Here is a 17,075-nt window from a genome sequence, read left to right as displayed (position 1 = left end):
ATCTCAGCTCACTGCAAGCTCCGCCTCCCAGGTTTACGCCGTTCTCCTGCCTCAGCCTCCCGAGTAGCTGGGACTACAGGCGCCGCCACCTCGCCCGGCTAGTTTTTGTATTTTTAGTAGAGACAGCGTTTCACCGTGTTAGCCAGGATGGTCTCGATCTCCTGACCTCGTGATCCGCCCGTCTCGGCCTCCCAAAGTGCTGGGATGACAGGCTTGAGCCACCGCGCCCGGCCCTTGTTGGATATTTCTCCACACTCCTGTTTGCTAGGAATTTTTATCATGAGTTTTGAATTTTATCAAGTGATTTTCTGCACCAGTTGTGATGATGTGATGTTTCTTCTTTAGCTTGCTGGCATGGTGGGTGACATTGATTGCTGGTCGAGCTAGCCTTACGTGTTTTACTGTTAACAGAAGCGTAGGTATTCCTCTGCATTTCCAAGTAGACTTCTTGCTGCACCCGCTTTTCTCTGCGTCTCCACCTGGCCATGTGTCTGCGGAACCTCGTTCGTCCTGTGAACCCCATGGGCAGATGTGCCCGGATGCCACCAGCAGCCCCTGGCGAGTGGCATTGTGTTCAGCCCCTTTCTTAGGAGATGCTGCAGGGCACTGCTCTGGGCCAAGCACCTTTTCATGCCCTAGTTGTGTTTTTTTGGTTTGGGGTTTGGGTTTTTTTCACACAGGGTCTCGCTCTGTCACCCAGGTTGGAGTGCAGTGGTGCGATCTCAGCTCACTGCAGCCTCGATCTCCTGGGCACAAGGGGTCTTCCCGCCTCAGGCTCCCAAGGAGCTGGGATTACAGGTGTGTGCCACCTCGACTGGCTAATTTTTTAATATTTTTGTAAAGATGAGGTTTCCCTACATTGCCCGAGTCTCAAACTCGTGGGCCCAAATGACCCCCCTGCCTTGACCTCCTAAGTAGCTGGGACCGCAGGGATAAGCCACCGTGCCTGGCCCTTTTGGTGTAATTTGGGAGCTGGTTGCTGGGTGGGGTGCACCTCGTGCTGCAGGGTCGGCAAGGGGGTGGCTGCGTCCCCTTCTGCTGGCCGTCCTCCTCTGCGTTCCCAGCAGCGGGGCGTGACACCCTGACCTTTCTAACCTTCCTCTTCCCTGCATGTTTCTCTCTGCTGGTCACTTCCGTGTGTTTATTTCCACACTCGCAAGCCTGGGAGGATATCTGCTGAGTCACCCTCCATCTGCCGTCCCTGCCTTATGGCCATGATTCTTTTTAGCTGTGCAATTGTACCTTTAACACACACGCCTACATTTCTTTGTTTTCATCACGTTTAGTTTGTATCTTGGTGCCTTCTGTGTAAAAGGAGCATTTTCCTTGCTCCTCTTCCCCTCCGTCTTCACAGAGCTGTGTGTGTCTCCTTGGTAGGCTCCAGGCTCCCTGTTGCACTCTGCAGTGGGTGCCCTGCAGCATGTGTCAGGCATGACTAGGCCTGCCCGACGTGGCAGGAAGCCTCAAGCTGCCCCCTCATCATGCTCGTGCCCCTGAGGGTCCCAGTAGGGCCTAGCAGGGCGATGGGGCCCTCCTTCCTCTAGGAGGCCAGGACCCCTGAGAACAGGTCCTGCAGCAAAAGGTCAGTGACACCTCTGAGGCCTTGCAAGGACATAGTGTGGCCTTTATGTCTGTCACCTTCTGAAACACTGCTTCAGCTGAAATGCAGCACAATACCCAAACGTCCGCACAGTAAAAATGTACAACTCAGCAGATGACAAAGCAAATGCCTCTGCAGCCTTCACTTAGAACCCCTGTTTCACCCTCACTTCCAATTCCATCCACCAAGCAGCCATTTTCCATGCTTCGATGATGTCTTGTCTACTAAGTATGAATCCCTAAGTACTGTAGTTGCTATGTTCAGAAATTTATGTAAATGTATCATGTATTTTGTCCCCAACATTATTTGTGTGTGTGTGTGTGTGTGTGAGAGAGAGACAGAGAGAGAGAGAGAGAGAGAGAGAGAGGAGAGGGATGGGGAGAGGGGAGAGGGATAGGGGAGAGGGGAGAGGGTCTGACTCCGATGCCCAGGCTAGAGTACAGTGGCATGATCTTGGCTCACAGCAGCCTCGACCTCCTGGGCTCAAGTGATCCTCCTGCCTCAGCCTTCCTGGTAGCTGAGACTGCCAGCGTGCACCACAGCACCCAGCTAATTTTTAAATTTTTCGTAGAGACAGGGTCCTTCAACATTATTTGTGAGATTGACTTACGTTGTGATGTTTTCGCTTCCTCTGCTGTGTAGTGTTCCATGCTCGCATCGTAGTGACACGCTGCAAACCCCACTGCTGTGAAGCATTTTGCACGTGTCTCTCGTGTGTGTGCGCCTGCCTTTCTTTTGGACGTGTGTGTCCAGAATGGCATTGCTGGGCTATAGGGCACGCTTGTGTTCATTGTGAGTAGAGATTTCCAGATGCGTGAGTTGGCCCTGATGAGAATGGACCAGTTTGCTTTGCTCCGGCTCTTCACCAGTACTTGAGTGTATGAGTCAGGGTTCTCTGGAGGGACAGCACTAATAGGATAGATGTATACATGGAGGGGAGCTTATTGGGAGTATTGACTCACCGATCACGAGGTGAAGTCCCACAATAGGCCATCTGCAAGCTGAGGAGCCTGGAAGCTAGTCTGAGTCCCAAAACCTCAAAAGTAGGGAAGCAACAGCCACAGCCTTCAGTCTGTGGCTGAAGGCCTGAGAGCCCCTGGGAAACCACTGGTGTACGCCCCAGAGCCCAAAAGCTGAAGCACCTGGAGTCTGATGTTTGAGAGCAGGAAGTATCCAGCATGGGAGAAAGATGGAGGCCGGAAGACTCAGCCAATCCGGTCCTTCCATGTTCCTCTGCCTGCTTTACTCTAGCCGTGCTGGCAGCTGATGAAATGGTGCCCACCCAGATGGAGGGGAGGGTCTGCCTCTCCCTGTCCACTGACTCAAATGTGAATCTCCTTTGGCAGCTCCCTCAAGACGCTCCCAGGAACAGTACTTCACATCCTTTAGTCCAGTCAAGTTGACACTCAGTAGTAACCCTTACACTTACGTTGGTTTTAGTTTGCGTTTTCTTGATGACTTAAAGCTGAGAACTTTGCACCCACTTGCCGCCCTCCTGGCTTTTTCTCTCTTCTGTGAGGCACCACGTCGCCCCACCTCCTGTGTCCACGCTCCTGTCGGGTGGTCCGTGTTTGTGGAGCAAGGGGCCTCTGTTATGTTCCACAGCCTAGTGACCAAGCATGTGTGTGAGGGGCCAAAGCAGAGGCCAGAGATGCTGAACGCCCTCTCAGTGCTTCTGCCCACCCTGTGATAACAGAAAATGTAAGTGGAAAACGGGGCTGCAGTAGAGAGCCTGTGTGCCTTGGAGCACAGAGGGTGGGGAGCACTTTGGGAGGCCGAGGTGGGCAGATCATGAGGTCAAGAGACGGAGACCATCCTGGCCAACATGGTGAAACCCATCTCTACCAAAAATATAAAAATTAGCCGGGCACACTGGGAATTTGGTTTGAACCTGTGAGTTTTGGGGTTTAGGGGGGCGCTGCCACAAACATTCAGAACATAGCAAAGAGATTCTACCCCTTGGTTTGTGGTACCCGCCTGGGCTTGGCCAGTGTGGCTTATGGGGTGAGAGGGAGGACACCCATGTTAGGAGCCCTTTCCCCAAAGTGATAGCTGGAACCCCACAGTTGATGTGGCCCTGAGGAGGAGAAGCAGGAGGAGGAGGAGAGAGAGTTGGTGTGGCCCTGAGGAGGAAGGAGAGAGTTGGACTCTCGGGGAGGGCTCTTCAGAACGTGCAGGGGTGTGTGGAGGCTGGACAGAGACAGAGACGCTGATGTAGACTGTCAGGCGGTGCCTGGGAAGGCCTCTGTCCCTTGGCTCAGCCCCTGCCCACAGTTCTGCCCCTGCCCTGGGCTCTGCCCCCCCCTCCCCCTGCCCTCGGCTCAGCCCCCCTGCCCTCGGCTCTGCCCCCCGCCCTCGGCTGTGACCCTTGCTCTCGGCTCTGCCCCCCTGCCCTTGGCTCAGCCCCTGCCCTCGGCTGCTCTCCCCTTGCCCACTGAGATGGTGAGAGGTGAGAGGCCAGTGGTGCTTCTCTTCCACACCCGGGGTGGCCACAGTGCTGTGGGTCATGGGGTACGTCACTCAAGGGCTTTGCACACAGTAGGCCTGCAAGGTATGCAGCTCTTTTTCCTTTTCTCATTTTGTTCTTTTCTCTGCTCAGTCGGTTGGCGTCTTCTCTCCCTCTGAGGTGTGCACAGGGCACCGCTCCTGATGCAGCCCCTGGAGAACGCGCTCCTCCCTTTCCATAGAGTGCATGACAGCCCGCAGGGCTCAGCTGGAAGAGGCAGGGGTTGCTGTAAAGCATCCTTCAGACACCAGCCTGGGAATCATGGCGAAAGCCAGCTGCACAGAAAATACAAAAATTAGCCAGGCATGGTGCTACGGGCCTGTACTCCCAGCTACTTGGGAGACTCAAGTGGGAGGATAGCTTGTGCCCAGGAGGAGGAGGCTGCAGTGAGCTGTGATCACACCGTTGTACTCCAGCCTGGGCAACACAGCCAGACCTTGTCTCAAACAAACAAACAAAAGAACTCTTCAGATAAAGATAAGGTATCTGGAGCATGGCCGTGTGCTGCAGGCAGGCCAGGCCTGATCACCATGCGGGGTTGTGCCCAGGGCCAAGGTGGGAGCAAGCCCCTGGTGCCACATAGGACTGCTGCTTCCAGCTATTCCTCACTCCCCTTTTCCCACCCTCCCCAGTATCCCCCTCAAGGCAAACAGGCCTTTGGTGTTTGATCCTCTCAATCACGAGTGTGTTCCTGTCTTTGGAATTGGAGCTGGGATTGAAGGTTCTTGGAGAGCTTCCTTTGAAGGGCTTCCCTCCCCTTTTTCACCTGGCTGCTGACTTCCCTGTCTTCCTCCTCCTGGGCCTCCGAGGCCACGTGCCTGCGTGAGGGGAGGGGCTGAATCACATCCCTTCTCAGGGGCTTTGGGCACCATTTGATATGTAAACGTTTGGTCATTCATTATACAAGCTAGTGGTTGGTGGAGTTGTTCACTTACATAAGGAGAGGAGCATTTGCCCAGGATGTACGTAAGCCCTGTTCTATCAATATACTGTGGAAGACAAATCTGAATTTGAAGTGTTCTCTTTCTCTCTGGGAGTCTTTGGAGGGTAATGTCACATCTGTTCAGAGAGAGAGACTTACCCAGGTGGAAAGGGGCTTGGTGTTTTAATACAAATTACAGCGAACCCTTGAACAACACAGGGGTTGAGGGCGCCAGCCACCCGTGCAGTTGAAAACTTGTGTATAACTTTTAACTTTCCCCAAACTCAACTCACAGCCTTCTGTTGACCAGAGCCTTCCTGAACACATAAAGCCAGTCATGCACATTTTGTATGTTACATGTGTTCTACTCTTACCGTTAGGGTAAACCAAGCTAGCGACGCAAAAAGACTAAGATCACGAGGAGAAAATAGACTTAAGTCTCGCGCAGCAGCAGCAGGTCTCCACGAATGGCTTTCGTCATCCTCGTTTTCACATTGAGGAGGCTGAAGAGGAAGAGTAGAGATGGGTCTTGCGGTCTCAGGAGAGGCAGGGGTGGAAGAAAATCTGGTGTAAGTGAACCCACGCAGCACAGACCCAGAGCCCGGTTGTACAAGGGCAGCTCTACTCACATTCCATCCCTTTATTGAAGGGGAAGTGCAAACCCAAAGAAGTCTTTTTTTTTCTGTGAGTTTTCAGAATGAATTGTGTCATTACAAGTTTTTTCTGGTGCAGTCCTTCTCAGATGTTAGTGTGCAGAACAGAACATTAAAGTGCAGGTTTGGGTTCAGAAGGCCCGCGAGGACCTGTGAATCTCCATGGTCCACGGACTCCCTGGTGATGCCAAGGCCTCTGGCAAGGAGTGCTCCTGGGCAGGAGCTCCACAGCTCCCCGCTCCCCACCCCGCCCCACAGCCTCCTCCCCGCAGCTCCTGCGCCACACCCGGCCCTGCAGGAGTCCTGCCCGCTGCACAGGTGTCTCAGGGTCGTCCTGGCCCAGCTCCAATCTTAGAAGCCTGGGAGAGGCAGCTCCGGGTTCCCCACCAGTGGCTGCTCTTCACTTGTCAGCTGAAGAGACCAGATAGGCTGAAATTCCTGGGGTTTTGCTAAACTGACCTTGCAGTAGTCAGTGTAACCCCTTCTGTGTCAGGCTTGGTCCCGGAGGAAGGCTCTTTGGTGCTCGCTGCGTGTCCTGTGGAGTGGAGGGAATGGCAGTCGGGTTCCTGTGGGTGCGGAGGGGAGGGCGCGGTGCCTGGGTGGTTTAGGCGAAGACTCTGTGCTTGCTGGCGCGTGGTGGGTGCTGGGAAACCTGCCCTGTGCTTTCCCTGGGCCGGTCTTGACAGCATCTCTCACCCCTGAGTGCTCTCGAAGCCGCCTTCAGGGAGGAGCAGGGCATCGCTGTTCCTGTCACGTCTGTGGAAGGATTGTCTTTGGAGCCCCACTGCAGGGGAGGCGGAGCCCCTCTGGGCCGCAGGGCCTCCCGCAGCTTGGAGAGGACTGGGCAAGGACGGCTGTGCCCAGCATCGCTGCCCCTGGGTCCCAGAGCTGGCCGCAGACACCGTCCACTCCACTGGGCTGAGTTGTGTCTTTATTTTGGCATGGACGCGGGGCTGCCAGGTAATCGGCAAGTTCCCTGAGCCCACAGCGTTGGTGCTGTGGCTTCTGCCTCAGGGAGTGTGCCGGTGGCTCGTGTGGGGGACTCCTGCCACCCTGGACTCTCGGTGACCCTGGCAGTCCACGAAGCCGGGACTGTTGCTGTCAAGAGGTGAAGTAACAAGGAATGCGTGGACTGGGGCTGGTCAGGGCCGGGTGCTGGCTCTGCATTTCCCTTCCTGCGAGGGAACGGCCCGGCCCCCCATGCTGCTCGCCACAGGGCGTGAGTCAGCCCCAGTGCCCCAGGCGTGTTTCAGTCTCCTGCTGACTCAAGGGTCATGAGTTTAAAATAGACTTTGCCTGATAACTTGGAAATGAGGGCGATTTAGGCTGCACTTAGAATGAGTCTAGGCAGGGACAGCCAAGTCACCTTCCAGGGAAGAATCTCCCCGGGAGGGAGACCTGCTGTGTGGTCAGCTGTGCGGCATCATGATGAGAAGGCACAGGGGCCAGGCCTGGGCAGCAGCGGAACTGTCTAAAGAGGGGACTCTCAGCTTCTCGGACTGCTTTATGTGACAGCTCTGCCAGGGAGGCCCGGGGGCGTCGCCACAGCTCCCACCCTCAGGCAACGCCCACGAGTCAGCAGAGCCTGTTGTCCTGACTCCTGAGTGCGGTGCAGACCCTGGGAGAAGTCACTGGCACGGCTGAGTACGGTGCCTCGGCCCTCGACTGGCTCTGCCATTTCTTGGCAAGGGGTGAGGCTGACCAGCCCTGAGCCCGGTGGAGGGAACACAGGGCAGTGTGGGGGCCAGAGGTGCCAGAGGCATCACCAGGGCAACTTCTGGGAGGACTGGGATGGCCAGTTTTGGAAGAGAACAAAAGCAACTGGAGCCTCTGTCTTCATCTGGTCTCTCATTGGAAAAGACTCTAGAGTGGGCCGCGGGCTGCACGCCTGGTGCCTGCAGACGGGTCCTGGGAGGTGTAGGATGGGCTAGATGGCAGCTACATCCAAACCAGCTTCATCCACATCCACCCAGATGCTTCAGCAGCACATCTCAGCTGTCACCATGCCGATGACTGTGATGAGGGTGGTGGTTCATGGAGGGTGGGGGCTGGGGTTTCAGGGCCTCAAGCACATCGTTGCCATCGGTAACGTGTAGCCAAGGCCAGGCGGGCATGAGGGTCCTGGAAGGGCAGCAACCTGGATGGTCTTAGCTGTTGTCATGCAGGTGGGTGGAGAAACCTCCAGAAAACACAGCGTCCGCCTGGGACGACACTCCGAGCCCCTGGAGTGCTCACGGTATCGCAGGCCGTGAAAAGTGTTCTGCCTGGTGGGCGCCACCCACTTCCTCTGCCTCCTGAGTGGACTCGCAGATCCCTGGTCCGTCGGGAAGGTGCCTGGGCATAGCACCAAGCTAGGGACATGGAGAGAATCGGGTGTTTCAGGAGTGAAGTGATAAGCCCCCACAGTGTGGGGCCCAGACGCCGTCCGTTCCTGACCACACCAGAGCTGTTGAGCGTGTCCATGGGCCACAGACTCACATTTGGGATCAGGACAGTGGACTGTACCATGGTGAAGACCCCATTTTTCCATCCTGAGCGCAGGCAGTCTGGATTTTTTAAAACGTTACTTCCTGATAACCCTTAAACTTCTAAACATTACCACGGAGCTTCTGGACAGCCATACGTTTGAACAGCCTTCCCTGAGTCAGGTGCTGAGATGCCAGTTCTCCAGGCTGAGACATTCCAGTTTTGTGGTGGGAAACTGGAAGAGAATGTAAAATTCATAGGTTCAGGTAGAGGGAGAAAAAAATCTCTGGCCTCAGCCATCAGGGATGATGGATGGAAACACCTGCTTACCTGCACTGCGGGTGGAGGCAACAGGCAGTGAATGCGTTGACCCGACCTGTCCCTCTCTCCAGAATAACTTTAGGTGTGTTCTTGTGCCAGTTAAATACCAAGACAGCACTTTGTGGGATTTTGTCGTTTATTTTGGAAAGACAAAGCAGGTCGTGCGATGGTGTTGGAGGAGAAGCATCTTGTGGTCTCGCCCAAGCCTGCATCCAGGGGCAGGTGGCACACGGCCTAACCTTTAGCTGACAGGGTGGAGGTGGGAGAGGCTCGGAGTGGAGCTGCGGCTCACAGATGGGTCTGCACATCGTGTTTCAAAAGCCACACTTTGCATGAGTGAGATGGGTAAATACAGGGGGAGCAAGTTGCAGAAGCCGCTTCTCCCAGCATGGTCATGCACAGAGGTGCTGATGTGGCGAAAGGAGCGGAGACGCGTACGCAGTTCAGTTTGTATGAGATGTTTTCTAACTGACGATGTGGTGAGGACATGACGGGAGGACAGTGGCTTTGGGCATGGGGGCGTAGGTGTGTCCCCCATTCCTCTTGTGAGTGCACCTGGGAGGCCTGACTGTGATGGCGAACAAACCTGGAAGGCCTGCAGGCAGGGAGGAGGCCCGTGCTCTAAGAGGGTCCGTGCCAGGTGTGGCGTGGTGAAGTTGGTGCCGCCACAGAAGAGACCAGGCTGAGGCTGGGAAGGAGGAAGTGCGCTGGCACTGCGTGTCCTAGAGGGGCCGCCTCAACCACGGGGGCCGGGAGTCAGAAGCAGGGGCTCGGGGAAGGCCTCCCCCAACTGCCTGTTGGGTTTTCTGCAGGAAGAGTGTGACGGGGCAGAGCGAGTAGTTTGGGAGTGGCTACTTTGGAAAGTTCTTGCAGGCTTTGTGCTGTAGGCGTGCTTTCTAGTTTCCTTTACCTGGCTTTGCACTGGTTTCAGGGTTTCAGGCCGGGCTTGGCCTGGGTGTGGAGTTGGGTAAGAATGTGATTGGGTTGCATGGGAGCCCTTGACTGTCTACGAATTTGCCAGCCCTGAGAGGGGCAGCCTCTCCCTGGCCAGAAACTTCTTAAGATGCCAAAATTTCCTAAAATAAAACATGATTAATAAATACAAATAAAACATGATTTATACAGTATGTGTCCTCAGATTTCCTGGGAAACCCAGGAGCTGGAGCCTGAGGCCCAGGGGGGCGTCTGCTTCCATGGGCGAGGAGTTGGGACCTCGGAGCTGCCTCAGAGACTCCCTCAGAGACTCCCTCAGAGACACCCCTGGCCCACCAAGTTAGGAACTGGGTGTGCAGAAAGCGTAGGCCTGGTGGGGACAGGAGCTCCTTCCCAGGTGGTGAGTGGACTGTGAGGCTGAGGCTGTGGACGTGACCTGCCAGACCTGAGGGCTGGGTACTGCACTGCGTGTCGTGGCCTTGCCTGTGCTGCGGGGAAGCGACTGACCGTTCTGGGTGCATTCTGTGCCAGGCGGGACCCAGGACCCAGGTGCTGCTGACTGCCACCCAGAACACAGCCACCCCCTAGACCACGTGCCCCTTTCTGCCACCACGAAGTGCTTGACCCTCTCTGTTCTCCTTCCTGCTCAAAGCTGCCATTCCTGTTGCTGGTGACCCCTTCATGGGATGCGCATCCTGAGGAGTCCCTTCCTGGGCCTGGGCCTGGCCCCAGCCCTGATCAGAACAGCTGCCTGCCTTGACCAGTCGCTGAGTCTGTGTGAGAGTGGATGAGTTGGTGCTGCCTCTGCGTTCAGTGACTTGTGCGTTTTCTCTTTTGAAGCAGACGGTTGATGATGAAGGGCCGGCCGTGTAAATGAAGATCGGGTGAGGAGCAGGACGATGCCCAAGGGCGGGTGCCCTAAAGCACCACAGCAGGAAGAGCTTCCCCTCAGCAGCGACATGGTGGAGAAGCAGACTGGGAAAAAGGTAATGCTGCCCGTCACCCCTGTGCCCCCCCCCACCCCTGTGCCCCCCACCCCTGTGCGCTCACCCACCCACATGGGGATGAGGTGGGAACGGGGTGCTGCCCGCACGTGGCCTGTTCTCCGCCCTCCGGCCCTTTCTTTGCGCCTCTGTCTGCAGGCAGCGCCTCAATGTGGCTGCACGTTCTACCCCCAGAAATCCAGGATTTCTGTCCTGGCGTCCGTTAGGCCTGTCAGGTATTCGGGTATCCCGACTGCAAGCACTGCTGGGGCATGTTACTCCCAACTGTGGTTTATTCCAAACGTGAACAGGAAAGTGGGATGTAAATCTAAACCCCTGCATTTTATTTGTGTGCGGTTAATGCTGATTCCTGGGGTGCAGACTTCCTGCTTTCCAGTGTAGGGGGTGATGCAGTTTCCTGGGGTACAAGCTTCCTGTCCTGCAGTATTGGCAGGTGCTGCTGGGTTCTGAGGTGTTAGGAAGTGCAGACTTCCTGTCCTGCAGTGTGGGGGAAGACGCCGAGTTCTGGGGTGTGCCCAGCGAATGTGAACTTGGACAGATCCGGGTTCAAGTTCAGGCTTTGCCATGTGTTATCTTTGTGACCGTCAACAAGTCAGGTGTCTCCTGAGTCAGCTTCCTGTCTCTGCAGCAGGCACAGGAGTGTCTGGTGGAGTGAATGGTGAGGCAGGGCCGTGCTGTGCAGGATGCGTGTCAACTCCTGCCATCCTGCCGCTGTCGTCCTTTGATCCTCGTGCCTCCTTGCTCCTCCTGACTGCTTGGCCTGTGTGGCAGGCTGTTCATCTGTAACCTGTCTGACCCTCAGTGGTCCCTGGTGGGCAGGGTCCCCTCACTGTGTTCCTGGTTGCCGGTTGCTCTGGGCCACCTTCTGGTCCCCAGGTCACTACCTGTGAGGCCTCTCGCTGCTGCCTGTGCTGCTGTGCTGCGGCCTCTCTGCTCACATTGTGGGTTTGGTGTGAGCTCAGCAGGGATTCCACATGGGAACATAACCAGCAAGGCCACCTTCCTCTCAGCAACTACATGGTGGCGATTCAGGTCACTTCTTTTTGGTGAATTGTGAAGCATGTTGTGAACCCGGACATGTGCAGGTGCTGAACGACAGCAGCTCTGAGACGCTTGATGTCTGGGCAGTGTCCAGGTGTCTGCTCCCACTTGCTCAGTCCCGAGCTCTGGTGCCGTGTGCAGGGCCGGGTGGGTACCATGGCTTGCGGCCACCAGTGAAGGATGAGCTGAAGCCAGTGCTTGGCCAGCACCACTGCCGAGCTCACACGCGGGGACGCACCTGTCTTTGAAGCCTGTGGAGAGTCTGGGTTTGGCAGTTGAGGTGGGCGTGTCCTGCTGAGCTCCTGAGGAGGTGGATGTCAGGGTGCCGATGTGCGAGCTCCTGAGGAGGTGGGTGTCAGGGTGCCGATGTGCACCTTCAGCGGTGAGACAGAAAGGTGCAAGGGCAGGTCACGCTTCCTGGTGGTTCCTGCTCTTCTGTGGCTAAGTGCTCAGAGCACTGGGACAGCTTTATGTTGCCTCCCTGGCCTCATCTTCCTCATCTTGTGGGGTTGGGTCCTGGGACTCAGCATTCACAGGGAGCAGCCCAGCTCTGCAAGGGTGCAGAATACTGTGCACACAGCCCAGGCCTCGCTGCCGTCCTCTTGAGCTCCTGCCACTACCACCAAGCTTCGGTTTCGGCATGCTCCATGCCTCCAATGAGCACTGTCTCCCAAAGAGGTGGTGGATGGTGTGGTTTCACCCCGAGAGTGTGGAGGCGTGAACCGTGTATTTGGATCAGAACCCCGTCATGTTCACATGGGTGATGCGGGCACATGGGTGATGCGGGCACATGGGTGATGCGGGCCACATGGGTGATGCGGGCACATGGGTGTTGCGGGTGGGGTTCCCGGGACCTCAATGTCTGTGAAAGGATTTCTTGGCCTCTGCACCTGGGTTGTGCTCTGCGAACAGAGATGTTTGGGTTGTGCCCTCGAGGGTCTGATGCTGGAGTCTGGAGTGACTGTGTGAACGGACCGCTGAGTGAACCGGGCCCGCGCTTCCTAGAGGACCCCAGCTCCGTGCCCGCAGGCTTTAGGGTCAGGGCGGTAGTGGTGGCCTGGGTAGGATGCAGAAGGCGTGTGAGCAAAGGAGAGCCTGGCACTGGCGTTGATGGTGAGGTGGCGACTGTCACTCCTGTTCTTCTCTGTACCTGGGCTGATGAAGATGAACAAGCAGTAGAGGGAGGAGGGAACTCTCCTGGCTCAGGTCTCAGAAATGCTGATTGAGGAGGTGGTTCTCTGAGCCGCTTGACACACCAGCAGGCTGGGCGTGGTGGAGCCCTCCGTCATTGGACTTGCAGGGAAGGCCGTCCAGGCAGGGTAGCGTGAGACGAGAAAGGCCCGGAGAGCCACAGAGAGCAGGTCGTGTTGGCGCACGAGGCAGGGTATCGTGATTTGCAGACAGCCTCAGCCCTGACGCCTGCTCTCAGCTGCTTCGAGTTGTTCTCTTGCTTAAGGAGAAGAGAGACTTGATAAACTGGTCCTCATGTTGTCGATGGGAGCTCTGTTCACACATGTGCTGTGAGGGATGCGTGGATTTCACTGTGGGCTTTTCCAGGAAGGTAGCTGTGTTCTGGGTTCGGGGGTGTGTGTGGTGGGGGGGGAGGGGTGGTTGACAGGGTCTGGCTCTGTGTGTGTGTGTGTGTGTGTGTGTGTGTGTGTTGGGAGGGGTGGTTGACAGGGTCTGGCTCTGTGTGTGTGTGTGTGTGTGTGTGTGTGTGTGTGTGTGTGTGTGTTGGGAGGGGTGGTTGACAGGGTCTGGCTCTGTCACCCAGGCTGGAGTGCAGTGGTACAGTCTCAGCTCACTGCAACTTCTGCATCCCTCCACACCCCTCCACCCTGCCCCACCGCCCCAGGCTCAAGCAATCCTCCTACTTCAGCCTCCCTTGTAGCTGGGACCGCAGGAGCATACCAGCACACCCTGCTAATTTTTGTATTTTTTGTAGAGACGAGGTCTCACCATGTTGCCCAGGCTGGTCTCAAACTTCTGAGCTCAAGTGATCCTTCAGCTTCGGCATCACAGGCAGGAACTACCAGCCTGTGCTGTTTCGTTTGTTGGTTTGTTTCCAGCTACTCACAGTAAAGCAGGCATTTTCCTCCTGCAGGCAGACAAATTTTAAATGCATTACAGGGAGTAGGGAGCTCTCAGGCCTAGTGGAGCTTTCTTAGCTTGAACAGTAGCTTGAAATAGAACGCCTGGGAAGACGCACTCCTGGTTGCAGCTGCTATTAGAAGAGGCTGTATTCCTTAGGGAGGAAGTGACCTCAGAGGGCCAGAACTCAGGTGCACACGTCTGACCTGCCTTCTCCTGGTACAGGCTGGAATGGTTTCTGCTCAGTTTTCTACCATAAATTCCCTTTTCTCCAGATACAGTTTCATGTTATCAAAAACAATATATTTTTAGATTTTTCCAAAAGAATCGTGATCTCAGTGACACACACATGGGAGATGGAAACGGAGCCCATGACTCTGCAGTACATCCTGACGCCGTGCTGACCTGACAGCTTGTGTGTGTCCCTTGGGCTGCACCAGTGAGCGCAGTGGCAGGTGTGTCAGAGAAAGGGCCCCTCCTGGAGGCGGTTTCTCACCACTGCCTACCATGGAATCTCAGAAGCACCAAGCTGCCTCAGGAAGAACCATCAGGTGTCTGCATCGTTGAGTGTGTTCTGATCCAAAGGTGTCCAGGGCCACAGAGAACAGTGTCATCCCCAGCCCCGTGGCACAGTCACCCTGTCTCACTGAGCTCTGTGCACGCCGCTCGGAGTACAGACAGCCTCACAGTCTCCTGAGCGGCTGGAGCTTGTTAGGAACCCACATTCGCAGCCCCGCTCAGACCCGGCAAGCTGTGTTGAGGCCGAGAAGCTGGAGGTGGCGCCCACGGGCATGGAGGCTGCAGTTGAGAACTGAGCATGTGGGCCCTCCAGCGAGTCTCAGCAGAAACACCCCCAGTCTATGCCAGGTACAGACTCACATCTGGTCTGAGGCCCCTTCCAAAGGAAGCTTTGTCAGCACTGCAAGTGGGGAGCTGTGAGCTATGTCCCCCAAGATAAGTATTCCAGAGTGACCTTAGCCGAGAAGCTGGGAAGCGCATGGCCAGGCCTCGGCACGTCCCACCTCAGGCTGTGGCTTCACGAGCAGGTCTGGGATGGGGTCTGTACTCAGAACAGAGCCCAGAACTCACCCTCATGCTTTGGGAGCAGCAGGAGGCCGTGTCTGATGGCGAGAACACAAGAGGGTAAAGCTGGGCTCAGACAGCCTTGAGGCCGCTGTGGGCCCGCATGGGCGCCTGGAGAGGGTGGTTTCTGTCCATCGTTTCACTAAGGCAGAAAAGGACATAGAGCAGCATCACAGACTTGCCAGGCTTGCTGGACTTGGGTCCACTTCTCTTCCCAGTCCTAGGACTCAGAGCACAGGGCCTGTGGCTGGCCAGCTCCTGCCATTTCTGCTCACCTGACAGTTGGGCTTCCCCCACCACCCGGTTCACACGCCTGCACGCTGCCTCCGCCCCACCCTCCCCTGCGTTACTCCTCTCTGTAGAACACGCCGTCCTCATCTCCTCCCACCGGAGGTTTAGCTCTGAAGCAGCAAATTTGCATTCTCTGTGTTCTGAGCTCTGCCACATGCTGTCTGCACTGAGGCTCACCTGGTACTGTGAACGCCGAGCTCCTCAGGTTCTCACATCACCTTTAAGAAGTGGGAGTTCTTGGCCGGGTGTGGTGGCTCACACCTGTCATCCCAGCACTTTGGGAGGCCAAGGCACGAGGATCACCCAAGGTCGGGAGTTCGAGACTAGCCTGGCCAACATGGCAAAACCCCATCTCTACTAAAAATACAAAAATTATCTGGGCTTGGTGGTGCACACCTGTAATCCCAGCTACTCAGGAGGCTGAGGCAGGAGAACTGCTTGAACCAGGGAGGCAGAGGCTGCAGTGAGCCAAGATCACGTCACTACACTCCAGCCTGTCTCACTGTCTCACCCTGACAGAGTCTGCGTCGGGGAAAAAGAAAGAAGTGGAAGTCCTTCCCTGTGTTCCTGATTCTCATTATTAGAATAAAGCAAACACTTCCCACTTTAAGAAGAAAAAGCCAAGGAAATCCCCTTGGCTCTGGGTCCTTAGACAGTGGTGCATAGGGTGCTCTGAGCAGCCCCCATGTCTTCACTCTTGCCCAGCTCCCAAGATAGAAGTCTACTCTATTTAATTTTTCCTCTAGAACTCATGCTGTCTCTTAAAATCCTATCTTTGGCAAATGAAGGTCACAGAAGTTTTTCCTGTGTTCTGTACGTTTTCGAGTTGTAGTTCTTAGATGTAGGTCTATGGTCCATTTCTAGTTATACTGTGTGTGTGGTGTGAGGTGAGCATGGAGGTTCCTGTTTTGTATCTAGATGGGTAGTTGCTGTGTCAGGACTACCCTGATGCCAAGGCCAGACAAAGACATGGCAGGATAAGAAGACCACAGACCAGCGGCCTCACGAACACAGACATAAACATTTCAGAAAGAATTTTAGCAGATTGAATTCATCAGTTTATAAAATAAAATGAATCATGTACCATGACCAACCAAGTAGGGTTGATTCCAAGAATTCAAGGTTGAACCTCCAGTATCAATCAGTTTGAGTTGTTCTATTATTAGACGGAAAAAAGAAAACCCTGTGATCATACCAACTAATGCAGCAAAAACATTTGACAAAAGTCAACACACTCATTATTTAAAAAAAAAATTCCGCAGACTAGGAATAGAGGGGAATTTCCTCAACCTGATACAGAGCATCTGTGAAAACCTGCAACTGACTTCATATCTAACGTCAAAGACTGAATTCTTTCCACCTAAAATTGAGAACAAACACTGGCCTTCTCCACCGCAATCAGCATCGTCCTGCAGGCTCCAGGCAGCACGGTCCACTACACGACAGTCAGACTGAGAGGAAAGAGGACACTGTCTTTACTCGGAGACAGCGAGTGAGGAAAGCCCAAGACGCCTGTCCAAAAGCTGCACGAATCAGTGAGCCTCGCGTGGTGTTCCCGTGTGCAGAAGTGTATTTCTAAATACTCGTAAATAATAGAGGGCTGAAGCTGTAAAAATATGTTTGCAGCAGTATCAAAAATACAGATAGTTTTGGGGTAAATTTGACCAAAGGTGTGCTGCAAAACCTGTACCCCGAAAGCTGCAAAGTATTCCTGAGAGAAATTAAGCAACACCTGAATGGAGAGTGATACAATATTCATTATCAGGAGACCCTCAGATCTCTCTCCACATTGATGTATAGTGTCAGTGTGATGCCAGCCAAAATCCCCATGGGCTTTTTTGGGTAGAAATTCATAAGATGATTCCAGAGTTAATAGGGAAATTCAAAAGACGTGGAATAACCAAAGCCGCCTTGAGAAAGAACAGAATTGGAGGACGCAGTGTGGTGTCATCGCTTCCTCTTGGCAGCGGGACAGGCCCATGGGCGAGTGGAACAGAAGAGAGCCCACAGGCAGACCCCCGACACAGGCCGACCCCCACACACAGGCCGACCCCACACACAGGCAGACCCCACACACAGGCAGACCCCACACAGGCCGACCCCCCACACACAGGCCGACCCCACACACAGGCAGACCCCACACAGGCTGACCCCCCACACAGGC

The 17,075-nt window shown here is 55.1% G+C and overlaps 1 protein-coding gene across 3 annotated transcripts in view; it reads left to right on the top strand.

Annotated features, from left to right (window-relative positions):
• The window catches only part of ANKRD11 (ankyrin repeat domain 11), a 149,779-nt gene that overhangs the window by 90,004 nt on the left and 42,700 nt on the right, over nucleotides 1-17,075 (top strand). Inside the window, exon 2 of one of the 3 annotated variants that reach the window (XM_011971978.1) lies at nucleotides 10,245-10,387. In XM_011971978.1, the coding sequence (XP_011827368.1) occupies nucleotides 10,301-10,387 (87 nt within the window). In that variant the 5' untranslated portion in view covers nucleotides 10,245-10,300. Of the gene's footprint in view, nucleotides 1-10,215; nucleotides 10,388-17,075 lie in introns of all 3 variants that reach the window. The other 2 variants (XM_011971971.1, XM_011971985.1) reach the window with 2 other exon arrangements.

This window comes from Mandrillus leucophaeus, unplaced genomic scaffold (genome assembly GCF_000951045.1).
Source record: "Mandrillus leucophaeus isolate KB7577 unplaced genomic scaffold, Mleu.le_1.0 Scaffold10, whole genome shotgun sequence".
Lineage (NCBI taxonomy): Eukaryota > Metazoa > Chordata > Mammalia > Primates > Cercopithecidae > Mandrillus > Mandrillus leucophaeus.
The sequence above is the reverse complement of the archived record's forward strand: the minus strand, read 5'-3'. Positions and strand labels throughout refer to the sequence as shown.